Here is a 24,970-nt window from a genome sequence, read left to right on the forward strand (position 1 = left end):
CATTATTAAATGTAATCAAATTTGTAATGCTGTGTCACTGTAACAGATGATGTAACAATATACAGACTGCATGCATTTTAAGAGATTTAGATATTTTTAACTTAAACCCGAAAACATGGAGTATATGATAGATGGCCTCATAGATGTAGCGTAATAAAAATATACAACAAACATGATGTATAACTCAGTCCTCTTATGATCACAATTACAAACAAACTTTACTAAGTGATTAGGTATTTCTCTAAGTAATCAATTTACATTCCTGAATTAAAAAAATTACATATACCTACAGGATTCTTCCATTTAACACAGAAATATATACACTGAAAATCTTATTTACAACTTCATTTTTAAGATCATATATTAAATCTCTTGTTTTTGGTACATTTACATATAATCAATCAGACTGCAATTTTCATTCCTGCATGTTGTCATGAAATGTACAGGGTTGTGTAAATTAATTATAAAAATTCCCATGATCAAATGACATGCAACCTTTAAGAAATGAAATTCATCATTGTTTGAAAGTGTCAACCTATGTAAATAATGACGATTGGTTGAATGCATTACCCCTTTAAATACATCATACAATGTCTGTAAAAAGAGATTTATTTAAATGCATCCAATCTACTTTCTTTAAATGCATCAGTCCCGTTTTCTCTTATAGTTAACTTTAGATAATATTAAGCAAGTACTTGCTGAAATTTCGGTTGTTATCGATAGATTCATTAGTAACCTCCTTAATTAGTGGCCTCTTTAACTGGCTCAGCTGGTTCCCCTGCCTCACTTTTGGTCTCGTATTCATACTCCACCTTGTATTTGTTAAAGGTGAAGTAGGGTGTGGCATCTTCGGTACCGCAAGATTCCTTCGTGGTGGTACACGCCACCAGATCCTCAGTATGTCCCATCAGCCAATCCTCACAAGCCGTCTTTTGATTCTCCGTCAGATTTTCCTCCCGCCAGCGATTTATCCACATGGTGAATTTGTCATGGAGCTTTAGGGACACTCTCTTGTGTGACTGTAATGATCAAAAATTAAATCTTTGAAAAACATATAGTAACTGAAAATGTGTGATATAAAGTTATCAAAATATTTTGTATATTATGGTTATTACAAAATGATGTCAACTATCATTAGAGGTCAATCACAACTACAATTTTAGGAGAGAAAAATACAGACAGACAGAATGATGCCAACTTGTATCAGAATAGCTTACTAACTGTAAGGGCTGACAAACAATATAGAATTTTAAAACGGTTCATTACTTTTGTACACTTACCTCCCTTGCCTTGGTGAGTGCTGTACGTTTGTACAAATAGTACTCGCTGTTGACGACGTACACTATTTTGAATGAGTTGACGTTAAATTTACACTCTGTATTGTCCAGAATATCCATGTCCTCCGTAGACTGCTTGGGTGACCCGGGGATTTCCTCCGTCTCTGTGTCCGACCGAGATTTCTGATTCTTCTGGTGAAGTCGCCACTGTCTCACATTCCTATAGCAGACAATTTAAGATATTAAAGATCCTACATGTATGTGTCCAATACATAGTTCTCAGGTTATATAAAAGCTAGACCCCAACAAATGTGCCATTTAACAGAGCTGATAGTTTTGAAATGGAAATAACTGAGCAGGTTTCATCAATCTTAACTCCCACTTGCCTCTTCAATGAATAAAAATATCAGTGTTACATATATGTACTAACTGGGTAACAAGACAAATCGCCTGGACAAGACAAACTAGATCATTTTACACCTTCCAGTCATAATGACCTCCATATTTACATCTGAATCCAACTTTGAAGTCATCATCAACAACCTTGTCTGAGTCCATTCTAATCCACAGTAACAATGTTGCAGACACAATTTAAAAAATTTTCTTGCTCAGTAACCTTAACTCTTTTGAAAAATATGACCTTAAGATAAGAATACAAATTACCTGGGAAGGAAAACAGGTTTGCGATTAAGGTGTTCCTTCAGGTCTTCCGACACTGTGTCGTCCTTGGAGACATATTTCTCTACATACTCAGACCAACGCTCTACTTCTATTGGATCATCAGACTGCTCGTGATCAGTGTCCAGGAGTTCAAAGGTCAACTTACACTCTTTCTTGAACTGTTGAAAATAAAGATTTTAAAATACTATAAACATACAGATTATGAGTGGAGGTTATTTGTCTTGCTTATTAGTAGAAACATTTTGCCTAAACATTGCAATCCTAAATCAAACAAGTAGACATCCCTGAAATACAACCTAAAATATGTCCATTCCATGCTCTTGCAGATTTTCAAAACCAACGGTATTTAGATCTATGTTGAAATGCTCGTTTTCCCCTTCCCTCTTACTTACAATGACAACTTTGAAGCAGTTTTCCTCGCTGAGACACTGTTCGGCTTTCTTCTGGTAGGCGCTCTCCTTGGCTGACCGCTGGTGGACAGTGGCTACCCGTCCACCTGTGGCATTGTTCTTGCGTTCCTCCTGGAACAGTGCAGTGATCTTAACACAAACCTCATCCTGGACAATATGCTGCATCTACAAAAACAAACAGTGATACTATTATTCAACAATCCTATCTTAGTAAAGCAAGTAAATACATTTATTTTCGACTACTGGAATTCTTTTGATTTATGTTATTTTATTTGAAATAAAGTGCCCCACTACAGCGTGATATGCCCATCAAATACTGTTTAATTATTATAAAAAGTTTAGAGTGCATATCACTCTAGAAAATCATGTCAACCTTGACACAAAGATTTCAAAGATTTTTCCATTCCTTATAATGTTTGATGCACATACATCTCCTGTGGTGCAGCTGACAATATTTGATAATGCCTAATAGTATTTAAGTTGTGAGCCGGATACGAAAAAGTCAACAGACAGAAGGACAGATGGACATGAATGCCATAACATAGTCTTTAGATGGGCTTATACATGATAGAAATGACTCACAAAAAAACACTTAATCTTTCATTTTTTTATGAGTCATTTCTAAGTGTTCAAACTTTAATTCTTGTAGGAGAAAAATTTGTTTGATCAAGCTGTTCATGGAAATGACTAATAAACAACAAAAAAAGTAAATTATACAAGAATACAGACTCAGGTTTCCAAATTAAAACCATCATTTCCTCACCTGTCTGACAAGGTTCTGTACCAACTTCTCCATGGTGAAGGCAATGTAAGCATGAATACCGTACATCTCTCTTAGCTGGTCCTCATACTGTGTGGATTCCAGATTCCCATCAAGCAAACTCTTCACCATCTCCAGGAAGTAAGGATAGTACTCCTCAGGCTCAATCTCACCTGTAACCATAGCAAAAATCAAAACAATTGTCTTGGCAACCATTGCAAATTAATACATTCAATGCAATAAGAGGAAGACTAAAGGCTTTATAAATGATGTCATAATTGTAAATTCATGTATATTATTGTAAAAGGGTTTCATGAAAAGTGTGGACAACCTTTTGCTAAACTAACTAGGAATTTTCTATAAGTATAACAATTTTTGAAAAAGTTTGATATAAAACTGAAATTCAACAGTGCTCCAAGTCACACATACTATTAGGGCGATAAATGGTGACCTAAAAAAAATTTTGGTCACCATTTCAGATTTTCTGGTTGCCATCCACAAATTTTTCACTCGCCATGGTGAAAACATTTTGTGAATAAAGCATTTAATATATTATAACAGCAAGGAACAAACACTCATATAAATGTATGTACATGTATAATGTCATTTTCTTGATATAGAATCTTAGAAAAAAATAAATCTTATTTCTGATTATAGAAATGAAAACTCGCCAGGTCAAATTTTCTTGGTCGCAAAAATGCGAGTCAGTTTTAATTTGTAGTCCCCAAATTAATTTTTTGGTCGCAAACTCGGAGCTCTGTAATCAAGCATATTTTGTATACCATACGGGGCAGAATTTGGAACACATCACTGCTGAAAATAAAATACTTTTAAAGGAAGCAGTGATTTATTAATTCTTAGGGCTATCTCTATCTTTGCTAAGGATCATTCCACCTTAATAGCAATATATTATTGATCTTTGACACCTGGACCACCACCATGTCCAATATCACCAATATTGTCAAGTGAATCAAATATCCTGATTTCATAACTAATTCAAATTTCAACCTTCAAATCTCTAACCCTTCAATATCTCAAATTTCTGACAGTTTCATTTTGTTCTAGGTAGAAAGGTTTGACTGTGCATGCATTAATAACAGACAAAATGTATAACAACTTCATTTTACAATGTCCCTTTAATTTTTCTTACTTGGGGCTTTGAGTCTGAGGGCTACTGCAGTGGATTCCTTTCGGTCTTTTCGACACTGCGCCTCCTCAGCTGCGATTTTAACAGAATATGTGTATATCTTGTACAGGCGTTCACACAGAATTTGGTGTAAGCGGAAAAACAGATACCAGTTATTGTTGACAAAGAACAGGGAATAGATGTCATCCTGCAAATTTACAACAAAGTCAGGTTTAAGAAAAAAGTTGCAACTATGTGTATTTGTATTAATCAGAACAGAAACTGTTTAAACACAAACTATAACATTACAGAAATTGAACAGTAAAATCTTACAAAAGAAAACATTCTTATACATGTTTATACATGTAAATTAATTAATTTTAAATTTTTCTAAAAAATCATATACTCTTACATCCTCCATATCATCATCGTTAGTGTTTTCCTCCTGGTCGCCATTGACAACAGCCGAGTCAGCAGACTTACTCTCATCCCCCTCCTCCATTTTAATCTCGGGGTCCAACTTTTCCTCCTTGATCTTCACTTCCTCACTCTCCTTTCCGTTTTTCCCTGAACTTGAAGATTTGTCCTTTTCCGATTCTTTCTTTTCCTCTGCTTTTGGCATTTCCTTGTCTGCATCATCAACATCCATGTCATCTACAATATAACATGTACACTCCATTGGTAAAGTTTGCTGAAAATTTCATTAAAAACTGGTAATAAAATAGTTAAATGTTCATATTTATACCCAAAGAAAATTAATACTAATAATTATAAGTAATAAGTAGATTATGATTCTGAGAAATTTAAATACTGAAATTTTACCAAAAAAGTTGATTTTTCATTTCTACATACATGCCTATTGTAAATATTTGAGATAAATGCATTGAGAAGCACTAACAACAATTAACTGTGTATCTAGTGGATACTTTCAGAATGACTAAGAGTTATCTCCCTGTACCTTCTTCCTCGTCGTCACTCATTTCCTGTCGCGGCATGAAGAACAGATCTGGTATCAGCTGACGTAACAACAGCTTGATCTTGTGTTTGTCATCTTTGTGAATTCCTACAATTTAAAAATATTGATTTATTTTAATATCATTACATGTATTTTATATCAATTGCTCTCAAGCTCATAAAAATCAGCAAAATTTTCTAGATCTCCTCTCTCAAAACATTGTTGGAATAACACTTTCAAATGAACTTTTAATATGTAAAATCTTTTTTTCTCTCTCTTCTCTGGAAAAAGTTTTGATATCTCACTTTTCTTGTAGATTTACTTGATATATGACAAGTAATCTTATTTTTTCAGCTTTTGTTTATGTAATTTACAAAATAAAAAATAGTCAAGCTAAATAATGTAATTGTAATATAATACATGTAACTGACCAGCTTGTCTCTTCATGTGATGTAGAATGAGGGAGGCCGCATCCTCAATGACAGATCGGTCCTTATACACATAACTCAGATGGGGGTTAAATGCTTCAGCACTCTCTGTTTCCTGTTCTGACCGCTGTTATACAAAATATTGAACAAATATTGTTAATACAATTTGTTACTAATTACTATATTTCTTTCCAGATTGGTGTGCAGGTCAAATCTATGAAAAGTGTAGCATTGAAATAACTGGACCTTACAAAATGAATAAATATTTTTGGAGGGTGGGGAGGATGGATCAATCAATAATTAATCATTATGAAACTTAATTTTCCTTCTCAAATGACTAAAGAAAATTAATCTAAGGACAGAGAAATCTTAAAAGGAGACTTTTATCAGAAATCTTTAGTTATCAAAGAACCTAGTGTTTTCTTCCTCAATTCTAGTATTACAGTGCACATGAACAAATACCATTTCTGACAAAACTTGTCCGTCTGCATCTTCTATGGATATAAATTAAGACACAATGACAAAGTCTCAAACCTATTTCATAATCACAAGTTTGCAATTGTCCATTACCAAAATCAATACAGAGCAGATTCAGGTTATCCTAACTTTGACCTTTCACCTCAATACAACCTTTGACCCACCTCATCATATATAGTCTCTATCTCATTGAGCAGTCCTTTAGATCGGATGGCCTTGACATCATTCTGTTTGAAGTTAATCCCCTGATGGTCCAGTGACTTGAGATAATATTTCTCATTCTGCTCTCTCCAAATCTTGTTGAAGTTCCTCTGGGCTTCACGCCATTCTTCCTCTTTGGCCTTCAACCTAAAATTTCAAACATAAATTGTTTTATAACATATTATAAGTATAGAATTCAATGTAATACAGGTACTCTGTTGTCTTTTTTTCCTGACAAGCTGTGAATTAATTTCTGACAAGCTGTGTATTAATTGGTTCAAATTGGCAGGTTCCCAACAAAGATATCGACATTAGTCTGGTTTGCTGCTGGTTACACAAGGAGATGCATAGAACGTGATCTCCCTCCTTCATTTATAAAATATTTTGCGTCTAAAATTTAGAATAACGGGGCTGTCAATGCCCTTTTTTGGTACATGGTCTGGGTCTCACCAGATTGGCAAAATTATCGATGTTTTGGGTCAAATTGGAAATTTTTACTTTTATACAATATAATTTTATAAAACCATTAAAACATGAATTGATTGTTCTAAGGTAAAGACAAAAACAACAGAGTAAGATCAATTAGGTTTTAAACTAACAGGATTTAATTTTTCATATGAACACAATTAACAATTTCTGATATTGGGAATTTCTAAATAAGTTAACTGGGAATTTTGGGGGGGGGGTTTCCCAATTAGGAAGGGTCTGCTTATCAGACCCAAATCAGACGAGATTGATGGCCTTGAATAAAAATATATAATAGGTGACAGCCTCTTCCGTCTTTACTTACCTCCTCAGCACTAGTGGTACGGCTACAACAGGGTTCTTCTTCAGACCATCAATAATATCTGGAGCTTTGTCACCATAGATTCTACAATATACACATGTTCATTAAACATGACTGTTATGAATACCCTTGTACATGTAGATCCCAAAATCCTTATTTTAAGAACTGTACACTGTTTTAAGGTATCTGCTCTCTCTTTCGTGAACTCTCTCTCTCTCTCTCTCTTACATTATCACAATAATTAACCATCAAACAAAAAGTTCCTCTTCTATTTATTTTACTACAATATTAAACATATTCTAATCCCATTAAATTCATTGAAAACTTTATTGCATATTATAAAATTAAACATTGCAGTTGCTAAATTGTGCAGTTTCTCCACAATGTGCTACACTACAAATCTTTAAATTTGTACAGGTCAGAAATTTATCCTTCAAAATTTCTTATTCCTACAAATCTACTCAGTGTACAAAAATATACACGTGTTACCTTTGGAATGAGATAAATTTTCAGAAATTTGAGAGCTTAAAAATCCCCCACCCCCTTCCACACACACAGTCACTCCTCCCTAACCTCTGTATGGATTTCCTTTGAAGAACATCAGATGACCCGCCCAGGGAGTTGTCCAATCGGAATTTAGCTGCTTCCTCTGAGCTCATTCGACTCATTTTCTTTTGTACCGCTTCCAGGCAACGGATAGTGGCCAGATTTGTCTCTACGACAACATCAAGCTGAAATAGATGTTATTTCAGAGTCAATATTCATTTACATTATTTTCAATTTCAAACTGACTATTAATGAGGAATCCTTTAGAGAAGTGGACAATTTAAGAGCCAAAAAGCAACATTTTTCACATGACCTGTCTGCTTTTTTTTCATTGGAGTACTTTTTTAGTCTTCTTGTTGCCAGCGGAAGGCTGCAAATGTATCCTATACTCGGCACTTAGGTGTATGGTCACTGAGCAGTGAGGGACTTTTTTTGTTAACATCTACTGCAACATGGGACCTTGGTTTGAAGGATATGGATCTCATCCAAAGGACTGGCTTAAATGGTTAACTGAACCTTAAAGCAGCTCAAAACCTACCTCAAACCTTTCATCCTCACAGCGGTATATGTGTTCCTCATACTGCGTTTTCCGTGATGTGACAAACGTGGAATCCTCCGACCAGGAGGGGAAAGAGACCCAGGTGTCATTCAATACCTTCAAAGGTAAACAAAGCTTATGTAATGTCAGTGACATTTTACATTATGAAAGTACATGTGCAAGAGATAGGGTGGGGGGAAGTAAAACAGATAATATTAAAATACACATATTATATTACAGAAAATAAGTAATTTTTGCAAGTATGCAATATTTCTAGAACTTTGTGTGTTAAAACAGAACCACAATATTTTAATTTCATTCCCAACACTAATTTCCAAATCTCAAAATATCAAGGACAACTGTTAGTTACCTCTCTACACAGCGGGGTTCGTCCTGAACACTTAGGCTGAGGGTAGGACTTGGGCAGTGCTCTATAGCTGGCTCCGTATCTCTTACAAGTGGCATAGTCTGAAACAGTGGGGATATCATAATAATATCAAACTTCTCTACAGTAAAAAATTACTTGCCAGTATTGAAAATGACGCTGAAACTAAAAAGTCTTGTTTTCATACAAATATGTAGGGACTAACATTTATTTCACGACTTTTATATAAAGTTCAGAAAAAAATCCATCAAACAGCAAGACCAAAAAGAAAAAAAAAAACTATTTATTTTCTTACAAATATAAATCAAGGTAAAGTTGAAATTCATATTACTCATAACCATGTACCTTTTTGTGTTTATATAACATAGATAAGAAACTTTATGTGTAACAGTTTTGGCTTTATATAATGTATCTATAAGCATCAACAGAGTAGCTATTTCAATACTGAGAATAACATCACCAACAGAAACACTGACCTAAATGGCGATAATAACAGTACAGTTTATTTTAAATTGAGGATAACACTGTCACAAATACTGACCTATTTCCATTGCAAGCTCCCCGCTGACCCTCTCCTTCCCAAGGGCACCTTGAGGTACCGCCTCAGTGGTGCCACCTGACTCCTTGTATCCTAGGAAATCCTTGAACCACTTGTACAACTCTGGGGATCTCCTGCAAAACAAAAACAGTGTGCTTAACAAATAAGGCATGGAAATGATTTTTTTTTTCCAAAGAAAGATGATCATAAATAACTGCTTTTACAAACTACCTTCCTCTAGAACTATGTGTAAAAGAAATAACAGTTTTTTTAAGCTTGTTTTCTGCATAAAAACATTTAAGTGTAAAGATTTTTTTTCTAGTAATATTGTATAAAAGAATTCTACTTCTATAATTTCAGTTAAAACAAAGATAATGGACTATTAACATGAATATCATGATTTCATTTTAAAAAATTCCTAGGTATACTGTATATACATTGTATGCATGAATCAGAATATAAAACTGGAACCAGGAACTCACTGTAAAAAAGTCTGGACAAGCTGAACCAGTTCGGTTCTTGAAATCACTTCCTGGTTAAATAGAACCAGACATCGCAAGAAATTCTCGTAAACCTCAGGGTGTTTCAGGAACTTCCTCACCTGAAACATACATCGTAAAATTAGTATGAAAAAAAAACTTGCATTTTTTCTTCTAAAGTCCTTTGAAAAAATTGTAAGAATTTCAGAAAGTTTGACCCTTTAATTAATATCTAAATGATCTAATAGTAAATGCATTAACAATACCATTCATTTTGTTCTTTTTTTTTTAACTTAATTTTCGCAAAAACTTTTATACATGCATGAAGGAAATACATCTCTTTTTTTTTTTTTTTTTTTTTTTTAAAATAATCTTACTAAAAGTTTTTATTGGTAAGTATGTACATTTTTCCCCAGATAATATTCAAAATATCCCCCTCCATTAAAAAAAAAGCTACAAAAGTTTCTTAGTTTGATTTTCTCATAAATCTAAAATAAACAATTCTTTTGAAAACTAAAAAACATGGCTCTGATTTTTACAAATCACTCACTTTGTCAAAGAAGGCAAACTCATTCAATGTTCCATATCTTCCGGCCTCAGCAAGTGAGATGTCTTTTAAGGTTCCCGTTCTCTGTTTCTGAAAAAAAAAAATTCAACAATAAAGACTTGTATCAAATAAGGTATCATATTGGTCCTCAAATCCTCTTGCTCAAATGAAAACAATGCAGCCTCATAAAAATTCCAATCTGAAACATCAAATTGTCAATAAAATTTTTTTTGCATGTTAACTTTGGAATGTATTTAATCTTAACTTTACATTTATACACAGACCTCTCTTCTGTCCATGTTAACTGGCTATGATATTTCTCTCCAGGTATGACAAGTTAAAATTAAAATCAATATGTGGAATATCAGGGAAGGGGCATTGACCCCATTTCATTTGAGTTTCAACTTCATTATCTCAAACATTCATATCTCAAAGTTTTTCAAGAATAGGGTTCAACTGTATCTAATCTGAACTATACTTGAGTTCAGCTCCTGTTCCTCAATTGACTCTCTAGCATTCCACATATGTGGGGGTTCTGCTCTCTCTCCCCTCCTTCCCTGAGAAGTATTTAATTCATTCAATCCTTGTCTTCAGACTTTGCTCATCAACTTTCCAACAAAACCACCTTTCTATGGCTCACCAACACCAACTCTCTGTAGGGGTGGTTTCAGACCTTGTGAATTAGACTATCTGACAATACTAACCTTCTGTGGAGGTTGTGGCCCACCAGAGGGTCTTCTGTGTTGATTTCCGCTCTTCCCCATCTGACTTTTGTTGCCTAGGGAGGGTTTTTTGACAGTGGAGGAGTGGTCATTTCTGACCCCCAGGGATGAGCTGTCAGTCTGTAACATGTTTAGCTGTAAAACAAAAAGTCTTCAAAATATTAAACCAGGTAAAATGTGTGAGATGAATTTCAATCATCTGAGTTTAACATTCAGGCATGTGCTAAAATTGACTTAGATGGGTAATATGTATGTTCAGTAATAACAGTATCTAGTATTATAGTACAGAGACTGACCATTTGTATCCTTCAATGGATGCAGACAAAAGTAAATTCAGTTATCAAGGTTTTACTCTATAAAGATTTTCCACACAATCCAGTGATTTTTCTACACCCAATTTAGGTCCGAATATCGGCCCTTTCCCCTATCAAAAATTACCGATTTTTTCCCAATTTCAGTTGCTTTTTCCCCCCAGAAAAACCGTTATTGATTTTGTTACATTAAATTTTTTATGTACGACTTATCTAAATTGGAACGCTATTGCTCTCCGTCATTCATACTCTTAAAATAATAGTGAAATACAGCAGATCATTTTGTGCGTTTACAAGACATAGAAAAACACATGGATCATGTCAAACGTCAAACTAAATACATCGTAAGAAAGTGTAAGATGCATGTGAACAGGCGAAACATAGCTTTATTTGTAAATCCAAGTACTAGTAGTTCTACAACAAGCATCCCTGATTCCATGAAAATCAAACTGTTTCTACACCCGGCAGATGCAACTAATATTGCAGGGTAATTGCAGCACTGTGACAATGATTAGGGTGATTTAGAAAGCTAGAAGAAAAATGATTTGTTTTAAATCATGTCAGATTATATCATCTTCAATGGATATTATGAGTAGTATTTTTTCTTATGTCTACCATTATGGCAAAAAAAAAAAAAAAAAAAAAAAAAAAAAAAGGAATATAGGACGGTCACGACTAATGACAACTTTCAAAGATTAAAAAAAAAGTTGAAAATGTAGAACTGTGTCTAATTTGTTATTTTGTAGTAAATATTTTGAATAAATGATGTTACATTTACTTACATATTTATATTTTATTTTACCTGTCAATTAAGGATACACCAAAGGTTTCGATATGCCAGAATTTAATTTGCATGTAATTCTTTCATCATCAAAGATAACATAATAAAAGTATATATCATTTGAAAGCTTGTTAAATTTACTATTTAATTATCCTAATTTAAACTTTAATTAATAACTTATTTAAAAATTATTTAAATATTAATGTAAATTTTAGTGCATAAATATTTTATAAATCAACTTTTTTGTATTTAACCCCTCAAAGTGGTCATTTTACCTCAAGGTAGATTAAAGATTGAACTTAAAAACTGTATCTCAGATTTTTGATAAATCTTCTAATTCAGAAGTTACAGCCATTTGCCCTTCAATGTTACCAATTTATTAGCCTAATTTAACATTTCCTTCAATAATTCCAAAACTAAGCTAGATATCAAAAATCTGAGACACGGTTTTGTGAACACACATTTGAGAAGCAACTCATCCAATTTTCAGAGAATTTGGGCAATAAATAAGGGAGCTGAATCCTCTGAAATAATACCACAAACTGTCTGATCTTACTTTACAGTAGAGGGCAAAAACCCATTACACAACAAAATCTGCCAAAGCTAGGAATATATGACACCTTGGAGATTCAGCTTTGGATACCTGTCACTTAGCCATATTTCCTATGCATGTTCACAAGAATGGGAGGTTCTTTTCTGTATTTAGATGCTTTTAATTAAGTAAAATAGGTTCAATTCTGAATCAGAAAGATTTCCCGGCAAAATGGCAAGAGCTAAGCTCCACCTCCTATTTTCTGGTCATCAGTGATCAGTTAGATCTCTTTCTCTAAATCTAGAGTCCCTGTAGTTTAATTACTGATAACCTCTGTGTGGCTAGTGAAGAATTCCCCAAGTGGTCACAGTGATTTATTGCGTCTTTCATGAGCAGGCAGTCCCAGATCAAATCAGAAGCTTCAATAACGGAACATTCACATGTGGTAGTGTTCATGTTTCATAATTGTTAAATAATTAGAAAACTATTTCATAATTACCAAGAATTTTACATGCATTATAAAGCAGTGATTAACTTCTTTTTCTTGGCCAAAAATCTCAAAATTGTTGAAAATCTTGAAAAAAACCTTTGGTGTATCCTTAAGGTTCATTTCAATCTTATTGATTTTTCCCAATTTTACACAAATGTCGATGATTTTTCCCAATTGTAAAGGCCCAGGCCCCTTTTAAAAAATGTAGAAAAATCACTGCAATCTACCCTGTACAAATGCAAATCTCGGTAGTTACATCTCCACGTCACGTCTCCCCAGTACTTGTCTGTCATATAATGACCCCCCCTAAGGTGTTCAAACTTCCAAGAACTTAAATTTAATTTAAACAATATTTTATTCACAGAAATTAAAGGGATTGGGCAGCAGGCTCAGTCTATATTAGACCTCTCCCTAAGAACCTCATTTCCCCTTTAAGATGTCATATCTTCCTTAATACTTACATATCCTCCGTAAGATGATCCATTGGCATCTGGCAGGAATTGACCAAACTCGGCCAGTAGATCCTCCTGGTTCTGGAACAGTTTGGCCACCTGTGAGTACACCTCAGCCTCGGTCAGGGGCTTACAGCCAGGGGAGACAATTCCCTAAAGAAACATAACAAAAGGGAGATCACTCAAAATGATGATTAATACAGTTATATTAATGACTGCTGTAAATACACAATTCACTGATACATACTTCTTTAAGGTTCCGTTGTTCCTTCTGATAGGTGTGTAGAATCTCCAGGAACGCTTTATAGATCTCTGGTTGGCCTTGGAAACGATTCTGTAAAAAAGACATTACCAAAAATCTAAACACACGGACATTACTGTTAATAATGGTTCCATAGATTAACAGCAATATTTGGTAGCTAGATTGAACTGTCTAACTTTAGTTTCAAACAAAAATAATTTTATGCCACTTTGGGTCTGGTTACATGATCCATTCCTCAAAATGAAATTCAGTTATATTTCCCAAATATTTCCTTTTTTCCACAATTAAGTTTCAAGCAAGAAAAACTTTTAAAAAAACAAAATCTGAACATTTTACACATCAAAATTCCCACTTTCCTTGGACACTGAACTCACTTTGAAAGAGTAAAAAAAAAAAAAGCCACAAATGCTAACATGTACAAGAGCCTATAATTCATTCCATTTCTTATTGAATAATACACGTGATCATTCTGTCTTTTACCTTGATTTTGTTGACATAGTTGATAGCGTGATTGAATTCTACAGGCTGCCCGGCCTGAGGCTGCTGAGGCTGGGGTTGATGGCTCTGATTGGTGGACCCCATCTGCTCCGATCCCCCGCGGTGAGGCGACTGATGGTAGGAGTGGTGGGACGACCCGTGGGTGGGAGTACTCGGCATGTGGGCTGGGGGAGGGGTTGTCTTCTGGGGCATGGAGAACATGTCTAATTTATGTCCTGGCATGGGCTACAAACAATACAGTAAATTTACATTAACAATTTGTGTAAATTATTTATACACCTAATAACTTATATGCAATAGATCATTTTTCCATTTCTGATATTTTTTTCAATTGCTAACAAATGAAGTTTCTCAAGTGTATAAGATACTTGGAATACTGGAAAATAATATACATATATCTACCACTTTTCATTCATAAATTCCGGTGTACAATGTAAGTTATTCTAGTCTCAAACCACTAGATAGAGACTTCTAACTTACTGACTGGCCTGGACATTATGTCAGGAATTCATACACTGTATCTCAACACTGTATCTCAAAGTGTTGTGTCTTTTCTGAAAAACGAGACTTTAGAACTTGTAAATTTCTGAGAGGTTTTCTACAGATACATGTAGTTCTATTTTTAGTCTTACTGTGGCTGATGGCAGCATGATTGGGGTATTTGTTGGGATACACAGTGTCTGCTGGCCTGGCTGGTGAACGCTGATTTCATTGGCCTGGACCTCGATCTTATACCCTGGGGGAAGGAACGTGTTAAAGCCTACAATCAGGTCAGGGTGGCCTTTGAACAAGTTGGACACTCGATTAATAACTCCTGGGGTGTCAATTCTGAAAAAAATGTGTACAGTTGAACTTCTTTATCTCAAACATTGATATCTTTAATACCATGATATGTTTAAGCCATTTGGAAGTCCCAAAAATTTTCCTGGATGTATTTCACCCTCAATTAGGGCTGTCACGAGTACCCGAAATAACCGAGAACCGCGGTCCAAGTTGTTCGGTTCGGTTCCGGTTCCATTTTTCCGGATTTCGGTTCGGGTCTGGTTTATATATTAGAGTCTGTTTAATACAAAAAATGGCTTCGAAATCAAAGAAATGATGACGATAACAGTGATAAATAAACGTCACAACTGAAATTTACTTCATTCCATGACAAAACACTTGTCACGGAAGTGTTAGATAATTATCAAAACGAGCAGGAATGGTCAGGTTGTGACTAATAGTAGGCCAAGTCACCGATGTCTAGACGTTTTCAATGTAAATTTAATGTAACAAATAAAGATTTTTCAAGTTAAATTCATGAAATTAAGGTTTAAAATAGATGTAAATACCCGACCCGAAAAACCCGAAACCGAACCGAAAATTTACAGACCTGACCCGACCCGAAAAATTTTGGAACCATGACAGCCCTACCCTCAATATATCTCGAATCTTCCCTTGATAGCTCCAAGTCTTTTCTTGGTCTCAACGAGTTTGAGATAACAAGGTTTGACAGTATATTTAATTAAGGATGTCATGATTATGTTAATAGGTACTCACGTTTGTGACTTGAACTCTTTCATGATGTCTAGAAAATCATTGTAGACCTGGGGCTGATTGCCAAACTGCAGCTTGACTTGGTCGAGATACGACAATGCATCTTCAACCTTCAGTCTCTGGAACTGCTGCTGTTGCTGACCCTGAGTGGTAGCAGAATGGGCCTGAAACAGAAAGTGCAAAAAACATGTAATTTACTCAATGCTGGCCACTGAAAAAGATTGTAGGAAGAGCTTTAGCTTAAACCACATGGTTTTGAAAAAGACTACAGGAAAAACAGTAACCAGGGCCGAATGGACCTGAAAAGGAAAGCATGAAAATAGGTGTGAAAAACACTGTAGGTAGAACTTAAACCTAGGCTAGATAGGCCTTAAAAAATGCATAGAAACCATTTAGCCTATACCAAATTAACCTGAAACAGAGCACACACACCCTTTCACAAGGATTCAATTTGAAGAAAACCATTATTGAAAGCAAGAAAGTCATTATTTATACAATTATCTCCCTTTGAAGAGGAGGAGGAACTCTAACCAAGTCGAAAGGAAAGATCAAAATAGCATACCTGTGGGGGTGGTCCCTGAGAGTGGGCCTGTTGGATGGAGGGCTGGGATGACCCTTGACCTGTAGGTGGACCGTGGTGACCTGACAATCCTGGATTTGGCTGGTGATGCATTCCGGTTGAATGAACATGTGACTGTGTAGTCCTGAGAATATAGAGAATATGTGACTGTGTAGTCCTATGAATATTAAGTCAATTTATTTTTAAACATAACTGATTTCTCTGTCAAAACCTTTGAGTAATTTTTTTTTTGTTTAAAAAATTATTTAATTATGCTTTCATCTAATAAAAAAAAATTCTGAAACAGTGTAAAATGCTCTTTTTATTGAAAATGCATATAGTATTATAGGTGATACTGCCATTACTTACGGGAAACTGTGCATAGGAAACTGAATCTGTGCCAAGTTTTCCGCCGCTCCTACTGGTATGTCAAAACGCTGCTGAGCTGATGGGGCAATAACTCTGGGATACTGTGACTCCCCTTGGGGAACTCTCCTGGGCTGCTGTAACATTCACAACATGCAAGGTAAAATGTTTGACCAATATGTTAACACAGCAATAAATCAAAATGTTGACAATATATTTTTTATTAGAAAATCAAACAATTTGATCATCAGAGTTTTATTTAAACAAAAACAAAACTCATTGAACATGTTGAAAGAGATGTGCTTAGAGGCAAATTTTAGGGAAAAGAAAAGTAAGTAACATATAATAAATATAATTTTATTTTTTTTTTGGTGTGGGGTGTTGTTTTGTTTTTTTTTTCTTTTACCGTATTCATGAGCTGCCCAGATTTTCAGCAGGAAAAAAGGAGCTGATCCTGAATTTAAAAAAAAAATGCAGTGAGTGTCAGGTGCAAGTTAAATTTAAAAATAGTTTTGTTAACTAGTGTGTATATACAGTAAACTTCTGACAAACTTTGACATGCACTTATGTATAGGAACCTATCATCCCTTTCATGCAACTTAGACTATCCCAGTGTACACAAAATAGTCGCCATTATTCCCGCTGAATTTGACTTCGGCATGTTTGCCAATTTCCTCCGAACCATCGTAATAAATACACAAACAGATGGTGCAGTGCTTAAGCTAATGACAAAATTTGAAAATCTGCATGAATAAGAGAAAAAGTTAACCAGATTAAAAGCAGAAATTTGTAATAAACAGATCGGGGAGTTCAAAACATGCCATTCGGAACTTAACACCAAGGAGTTCCGATACACATTTCGATTTTGCCTGAAATTCTACCAAATTTACAGAAAGATCAAGGCATATTGAATTATTTTTATGATGAATAAAACCGACTGATACCTTTTCACAGTCTAACTGTTACACTAATGGTAGTTTAAACATGTAACTCGCTGCAAGTTCCAGGCTTAAGCAGACAGCCGCTTGGGCGAGTCCATTTTACCTTCCACAGACCATAACACAAGAATTTTCTAACGTCCTCCTCAAATCTTAGCATACAAGGCACGAGACGATGAAAATATCGTTTTCATGAAGGTTGTGAATCTGTTTTTACATATATGATTAAACATAGTTACGTGGGTAAGGCATAAAATGAGAAATTCCAGCCCACTGTTTGGCAACAAGACGACCTATAGGTTGGTAAAAATCAACAAATATTTGACAAGGGGAAAATGACGATTCTGTGAGAAAAAGTGATGATTGCATAAAATAATGGAAGAAAGATGTTACAATGAATGTGTAAAATAGATATATTATATCTTACCTTCGTTTTAACCACCGATGATTGCGATATTTGTCGGATTGTTCTTCTGGGATTCCCTTCCGAATATCAATACAAACTTTTCTATTTTTACACTATCGTGATGTCAGAAAGGTTTTCCCATTTTCATCCAATGAAAATCGCCGTTGCAGAAGTTTAAAAGGAGGGCAACGCATTTTTTTGTCTTCGACTTCCGCTAAAGAAAAAGAGGCGGATCTCAATGTCGGTAGATAGTAGGGCCTAATGAAATTGTTACTCAGTTTGTACCCTTTTTTTATGAGATAGCCTACATGTTGCTGTACAGTTACAGATTACTTGATATTTACAATTTTTCTTCTTATTTTTTGCATTTAAAATCGGGATCGAGATTGCGCAGCATTTCCCGAAAAGAAAGTACGATAGCATGACTGCATGTGTTGATGTGCAATCATGTCAGATGTATTAGGATCAGGACCCTCTTCAGCTTTTGACGAAACTGACGATAAAGCAAATACAGGTGTAATTTCACGAAAACTTTGATTCTGATTTATATTTATCTAATTAAAAAGCAACTGAACAATCAAACAACCCAGTCGATAAATAGCAATAATCTATGTACAAGAGTGTACTCTGCAAAGCAATGACCATCACATTTTTCCTCTTTCAAATGTCTTTGCCCAATGGAATAGTCTGTTCTTAAAATAATGATCTGTCTATTCTTGCAGAGAAGTGGACAAGCATAGCCATAACGTCCATGTAGCTATGTGGGCTATGCCTGTCCATTTCTCTAATGAGAAAAGGGTCCGTCCTGAGATGAAGATTCTTCTCAGTCTTCTATATGGAAGACACTAACCAAGGATCATCCTTAAAAAGTTTATCACCAGTCATATTGCTCAAGTACCTACGATGGCCAACAGCAGCCTACACTGCGCACTGTATGTAATGTACAATATTTTCACTGAAAACTTCCTGACACGTTACACCTAAAAGTAAAAGTGAATATATAAAGTGTAAAGTGTCATTGCAAAATTCCATGCACACTCTACACCAATGTTCTGTGTGTAAAGTGTCAGGAAAAGTTTCATGTATACTCTATATCTAAATTAAAGTGGTATCAAGTATCAAAACAGAATCAGCGTTTCTTTGTGTTGCCTCTTTGTACACTTTTACTTTTAGGTGTAACGTGTCAGGGAGTTTTCAATGAAAATGTTGTAGTACACGTTACACACATAACATTAGTGTAAATTGATGGCTGCTATCGGCCATCGTATATACCACCATATGTTACAGCTAAAAAGGGGAAAGCTCAATTATATCATATACTAGATGAAATCCCGCGCAAGCGCGGGGAATTGAATTTATACCACTACCGACAGAAAAAAATCTAATAATATATATATTGTAGTTTCTACTGACAGCCTACAGGCTTATAGCAGGAAGAAATACTTTGTTCAAAATCCCGCATGAAGTAGAAGTATGTCTCCAACCCCCCCCCCCCCCCCCCCCCCCCGTAAAACTTAAATAACAAAATCATTTATTGACGTTTATTGTGAAACCTGTTGTATACAATGTACTATGTTATGGATATTGTACTTCAAATGCTCTTATTTCATTTCCGTCATGAATAAAAGCAGTGAATATGCACATTTTACTGAGAAAGATTTTTTTTGGTAAAAATTCACAGGTACTTGGGTCTTGGTTTATGAATATGTATGTACCTTACTGATATGTAAAAACTGTACCTTACCTCTCTCTCTCTTTTTTTTTTTTTTTTTACATTTCAATAAGGTATAAATGTATACATATTTATAATCCAAGACCTAAAAGTACCTGTGTAAAAATTAGCTTTTATTCAACGCCCTATGAATACACTGGCGGATTTAGAGGGAGGTCCAACCCCCCTCCCGTTTTGTGTCCAAAATATACATAAAATTTAATAAATCTTTTTTTTTTTGGTGTGTCCGTGGGCCCCTACCCCAACCCCAAACTGGTTGCCCCCTCCCCTTTTTCAAGATTCCTGGATCAGCCACTGGAATAGGCCGAGTATTTGATACAAAAGACTGTATTCAGAAAAAAACTGAAATGTATAAATTAAAGCACAAAATTATACAGCATAATTGTACTTGAATAATGCCTTATTCATTGATATTCTCTTTTCATGTAAGCAAGTTTATTACGAAGTACAAATTATACTTAGGGTTCGTTGCCACGATGCTTTCAGTGAGGAATATATACAAATTTTACCGATAAATTTATTAGGAAAACCTACTACATATATGTAATAGATCTAGTCTTTCGATATATAAATATATTCACAACTTACAGTGTTATCAATGATTTACCATTATTTCAATGACCATTCACACAAAAGCTATTTTTTTTCTTTTTAACATCAGGCTCGATGCTATATGATGTTCCAGAAGCTTCCGTCAATATTACGATCGGTGAATGACGAAAATAACTTGCACATTTCCCTTTTTAATCGGTTATCACAACTTATTTCTTTTATATCATTTAAATCAAGTTTTGATTGAATAATTCAGTAATGACGTTCAAGGAAATAAATAAACAATTGCTTGTTGTCAGTTTCTTTAAAAATTGACAGTAACTTTGATCCGCCAACCGGAAACGCCACCGTACTCACGTTTTTGCTATTTCATGGCTGTTTATAGAAAATAAAAGTAGACTTTTAATTTAATGTACGATACTTACAATGCAAGTGAAATCTAAATATAGTTTACGGACATCATCTTGTATCGTGTGTATTCTTAGAGGAGTAAGTAAGAACTCTGGTGCACCCGTTTCGGAGTTTATTTGCAAAATTTATTAATTTATAAGTATAGATACCAGGCCAGGATTCAAACCATGGACCAAGTGTGTCACTATTTTCGTAGTCATGCAGGTTGGTTTGCCTAAGAACTGAGTTACTTAGTTGTGTGGCTGTCGGGCATGACCAGATAGCTCAGTTTTTAAACCATCTGTCTAAGTATTCAAGGGGTTGGGATTTGAATCCTGCTACTTTCTTCTAGTAAACACTGGTTTTCTTTATTTTTTGTTATGCTTACAGCTGATGAAGAAGAAGAGAGAAAATTTTCAGCAGCACAGAAAGCAAGAGTTGAGCGAAATCGTCAAAAGGCTTTACTCCTTAGGCAGTCCAGGCTAGCTAAAAAGCCTTACACTGCCATAGACTCAAAGTAAGCACTCTTAAATAGGCTTTACTTCTCAGTCTGTCCAGACTAGCTAAAATCCTTACACAGGTCCAGAGTCAAAGTAAACACATGCAGAGAAAATCTGTAAATGATTTGAAAGGATTCCAAACTTTCATCAGTTATAAGCTAGAAAAAGGAATCAGACAAACTTGATATACTGGTACATAGTATCTCAGATTTGGTGAAAATGAAAGAGAGCTTTGAAATTTCCAAGAGTTCAAGATACAACAGTTGAAACCTTAGGATACAACATGTCAGAAAAGTCAAATTACTTTTAAATGTCTATCATATTGACTTGTTAGTGTTTGGTATACTGTCTGACTGTTTAAGAGTTTGTACACACAGAAACACACATGAGCATTTAACTTATCTGCTGTAGACAGAAGGTGACACGCACCATCGATACTGGGGCAGGATTCTTCCTGGAAGAAGAGGAGGAAGAAGAAGAAAAGGCAAAAAAGGCAGAGGTCAAACACCCACTAGGTAAGGTGTCAAGGTCAAGTAAATTTATTTTATGAGTTCAAGGTTAAGTATGAACTCTAGTATACTTGTAATTTCTCTCTAACTTTCTTGGATTTTTTTTCAATTACAGTTTTGATTTTTTTTATTGGACAGGTTGTTTGACTCTGACACCCCCCTCCCCCCTCCAAAAAACTGTTTCAACTTGCTCACATTTATAGTCACTACCTTAGGTTGTTTTCATTAGTGAACTATTGTTCCAAGCTAATTTTACCTCATTTATTTCACCTCATTGATATTTCATAGGCTTATGATAGTAAATTAATAAAACTGTAGAAAAATAACACAGTATTCTTGTCATGCAAGTTTGTTTTGTAGTCCATGAATTTTCCAAAAAAAAAAAAAAAAAATGATCCAACTAAGACTTTTAAATTTGGAAATTCCAAAGTTTGGGAAATATGTGCCTTATATTGTGGGAATATTTTAGATTTGAGCTTTGTTTCATTTTTGATTCCAGTTGACCTTGTAAGTCCTCTTTTCTCGGACTGTTTTAAGGTTCATAAACCCTCTGCTCATTCATATAAATTGTTGCTGTAATTTTTATGATTTTCTGAAAGAAATATTTTTCACAAGTAAAATACAAACAATTATACCATAGCTTGCAGGGCAAAATTAAATAAAAAAGACATTTCAACTTGACAAATTTTTAAAGGAATAATAGACATTTATGTCATTAAGAGTTATCTCTCTTATCAGAGTATAGATGAACCTTAATATTCCAGCTTTATCCTTATATTAATATAGGTCCTGTTTTGGAGTCTGATGCACTGCTTTGTGATGATTGCGGAAAAGAATTCATGGACTCTTGGCTGTTGACAACCTACAATGCTAATGTGTGTGATGTCTGCAAGTTAGTAGCCATGACATACATGTAGAATTAAAAAAAGTCTCTTTCAAATCGGTGGAATAGATTAGAAATATTAAACTTTTCTCAATACTGTAGATTCCCAAATATACGTGAGAAATTAACTAATCACGTAATTTTGCCAGAAACACCACTTCTGAAAAAAATTACTCACTTTTATTTTTATGGTGCTTAAATCCATGTAAAATCTCCATGTAAAAACTATCCACTTACAAATTATTGTTCTTGCGATTTGATGTTGAAGAACCATTTTGCGATAATAGATAAGGAGTCTACAGTACACAGTATTTTTCATGCAGAAATACATTCAGTTTCAACAGCAGAATTTCAAAGATGACCGCATCCACAAATTAGTATATGTAGCTCAGTATTTTCAAAACGTCAGCTCTTGGCAGTTTTTTTTTCCAGAGATTTGGTTGCAGATTACACTACAGGAGATACCAGACAGAAACAAGTTTTGAAAATTGTGTAAAGCTTATCACAATGTATCTGGAATCAAATGATTATTCAGTATATATATGATAGAGAAACCCTATGACTTATAAATTAATAAAACTTTGATTTTATGGAATGTCTTTTTGAATTATACCAATATTAAATCCTATTGTAGAGATGACACAGAGAAACATCCTCTGGTGACAAAAACAGAAGCCAAGGACAGATACCTCCTAAAAGATTCAGATCTAGAAATTCGAGATCCACCCCTCAAATTCATCATCCGCAAAAATCCCAGGAACCCTCGCTGGGGAGACATGAAGCTATACTATGAACCTCAGGTCTGCATGTTATCCATTTCCCCCCAACTCATGAAATTTTACAGCTTCATTGAATGAATTTCTGTAATTTTTTTTTTTTTTTTGCTGGTTTAAGCTTCATAAATCCATATAATTAATGTGAAAATATATATATATATATATATATATATATATATATATATATATATATATATATATATATATATATATATATATATATATATATATATATATATATATATATATATATATATATTTTGGTTTTTCTAGATTTTAAACCTCAGATAACATTTATGCAAGATATTAATAAACTATTTTACATATTATACTTGAGTAACTTATTAATAAATTGATTCACCTTTTATTGATAATAGGGAGTTGTCTCCCTTTACACATGTACCGGTACATAAATGTTCAACGTAGCTAAAGTTACTTGTCTTGATTAGGTATATGACCGTGCTATGGAGGTATGGGGGTCAGAAGAGGGACTAGAGAAAGCACATGATGAGAGGTCCTCAAAAAGGGAAACAGCAAAACGAAAAAAGTTTGACAAGAAAGTCAAAGGTCAGTGTTAAAACAAAGAATTGTAATGAGATGCTGCAAAAACTGAAATCATGTTTATTTTGAAAGTTTTACTTCCTTCAGGAGTAAATCACCAGAAGAATACCGCTTTTATTAATAATGCAACATTATTAATAAGCAATATTTATTTATCTGAGAAATTTAATTTTTGTTGACGTTTAATTTTTCCTTGTTTTTTGTGGTATGAAGAGGCCCACAAATCTAACTCCACCTTGAGACATTTAATTTTAAACTAGAGTATATAATGTTTATGTCTTCAACCACAAAATGTTATCCCTATGAACCAATATTTTTTTCCTCTAACCATGAAAATGTGACCAATTAAAATAAATCATTCATTCATTCATTTAATATTCATTCATTCATTCATTCATTTATTCATTCATTCATTTATTCATTTATTTATTTATTTATTTATTTATTTATTTATTTATTTATTTATTTATTTATTTATTGCAGAATTACGACTGGCTGTCAGAAGTAGTTTAGTTAAGGTGAACTCGGGACCACATGAGCACAAGTATGGCCCTGAGTCGTACGACGAGGAATCCGATATGTACAGTGTCTCCTGTGAATGTGGCCATGTTAGAACGTATGAGAAAATGTGAGATAAAATGAACATGTGGGACAAACTGACTGAATGTGACAACACAATGCAGTGTGGACTTTTACTTGAATTATTTATTGATTTGTGTATTTGTTTTCATCTCAGATGTGATCAAGGAAGAAGTAATTGTTTTTTGAGCTCAGGTGTACAGTTCTTTTCTGTGCAATTGTCAACAGGATACATACTAAAAGACTTATAAATAAATTATGATAAATTGCTGTAGAAATTGTCATAGCTAGAGAATTGAGCATTAAAACTCTCTAATTTTTGCTTGTGATATGTTACAAATATCACAGAATCTCTTGCAAGGATGATTGTCAAATAAGTTACATAAATGAAATAGAATTTTCATTGTGTATTAATTCAGACTTATAGGTAAAGTTAACATAGAATTTCGATATTAAGAATTCTATGACATTGATTTGCAATTATATCTGATACAATGCAC

At 34.3% G+C, this 24,970-nt stretch overlaps 2 protein-coding genes across 2 annotated transcripts; one reads left to right on the forward strand and one right to left on the reverse strand.

Annotated features, from left to right (window-relative positions):
- Positions 1 to 625: 625 nt before the first annotated feature.
- Positions 626 to 18,094, reverse strand: LOC133175601 (paired amphipathic helix protein Sin3a-like). Its single transcript, XM_061310713.1, has 27 exons — positions 18,010 to 18,094; positions 17,051 to 17,098; positions 16,648 to 16,781; positions 16,282 to 16,423; positions 15,723 to 15,883; positions 14,816 to 15,011; positions 14,166 to 14,408; positions 13,671 to 13,757; positions 13,433 to 13,576; positions 10,840 to 10,992; positions 10,139 to 10,225; positions 9,592 to 9,710; positions 9,113 to 9,243; positions 8,557 to 8,654; positions 8,187 to 8,303; positions 7,676 to 7,833; positions 7,106 to 7,186; positions 6,279 to 6,462; positions 5,641 to 5,764; positions 5,213 to 5,317; positions 4,667 to 4,908; positions 4,279 to 4,462; positions 3,132 to 3,301; positions 2,351 to 2,533; positions 1,941 to 2,116; positions 1,281 to 1,497; positions 626 to 1,019 (listed from the first exon to the last, which is right to left on the reverse strand). The coding sequence occupies exons 2-27, from the start codon at positions 17,057 to 17,059 to the stop codon at positions 741 to 743; spliced, it is 3,924 nt and encodes a 1,307-aa protein (XP_061166697.1). The 5' UTR covers positions 17,060 to 17,098; positions 18,010 to 18,094; the 3' UTR covers positions 626 to 740.
- A 278-nt stretch (positions 18,095 to 18,372) lies between these two features.
- LOC133175572 (DNA repair protein complementing XP-A cells homolog) lies at positions 18,373 to 24,845 on the forward strand. Its single transcript, XM_061310689.1, has 7 exons — positions 18,373 to 18,502; positions 21,053 to 21,179; positions 21,574 to 21,677; positions 22,458 to 22,563; positions 23,189 to 23,354; positions 23,780 to 23,897; positions 24,375 to 24,845. Exons 1-7 carry the CDS (start codon positions 18,436 to 18,438, stop codon positions 24,521 to 24,523), a joined length of 837 nt encoding a protein of 278 aa, XP_061166673.1. The 5' UTR covers positions 18,373 to 18,435; the 3' UTR covers positions 24,524 to 24,845.
- The last annotated feature ends 125 nt before the right edge of the window (positions 24,846 to 24,970 follow it).

This window comes from Saccostrea echinata, unplaced genomic scaffold, assembly GCF_033153115.1.
Source record: "Saccostrea echinata isolate AGI-Se365-2 ecotype Australia unplaced genomic scaffold, CSIRO_AGI_Sech_v1 ptg000063l, whole genome shotgun sequence".
NCBI lineage: Eukaryota > Metazoa > Mollusca > Bivalvia > Ostreida > Ostreidae > Saccostrea > Saccostrea echinata.

Bases quoted from the DNA above. Each gene is read 5' to 3' on its own strand.
- LOC133175601 (XM_061310713.1), bottom strand. The intron at 16,424-16,647 runs GTAAGTAATGGC...CTATATTCTCAG, and splicing joins TTTCCTATGCACAGTTTCCC to GACTACACAGTCACATGTTC. The intron at 10,993-13,432 runs GTAAGTATTAAG...TTTGTTTTACAG, and splicing joins GATCATCTTACGGAGGATAT to CTAAACATGTTACAGACTGA.
- LOC133175572 (XM_061310689.1), top strand. From the start codon at position 18,436: ATGTCAGATGTATTAGGATCAGGACCCTCTTCAGCTTTTGACGAAACT. The intron at 22,564-23,188 runs GTTAGTAGCCAT...ATCCTATTGTAG, and splicing joins AATGTGTGTGATGTCTGCAA to AGATGACACAGAGAAACATC. The intron at 23,898-24,374 runs GTCAGTGTTAAA...TATTTATTGCAG, and splicing joins GTTTGACAAGAAAGTCAAAG to AATTACGACTGGCTGTCAGA.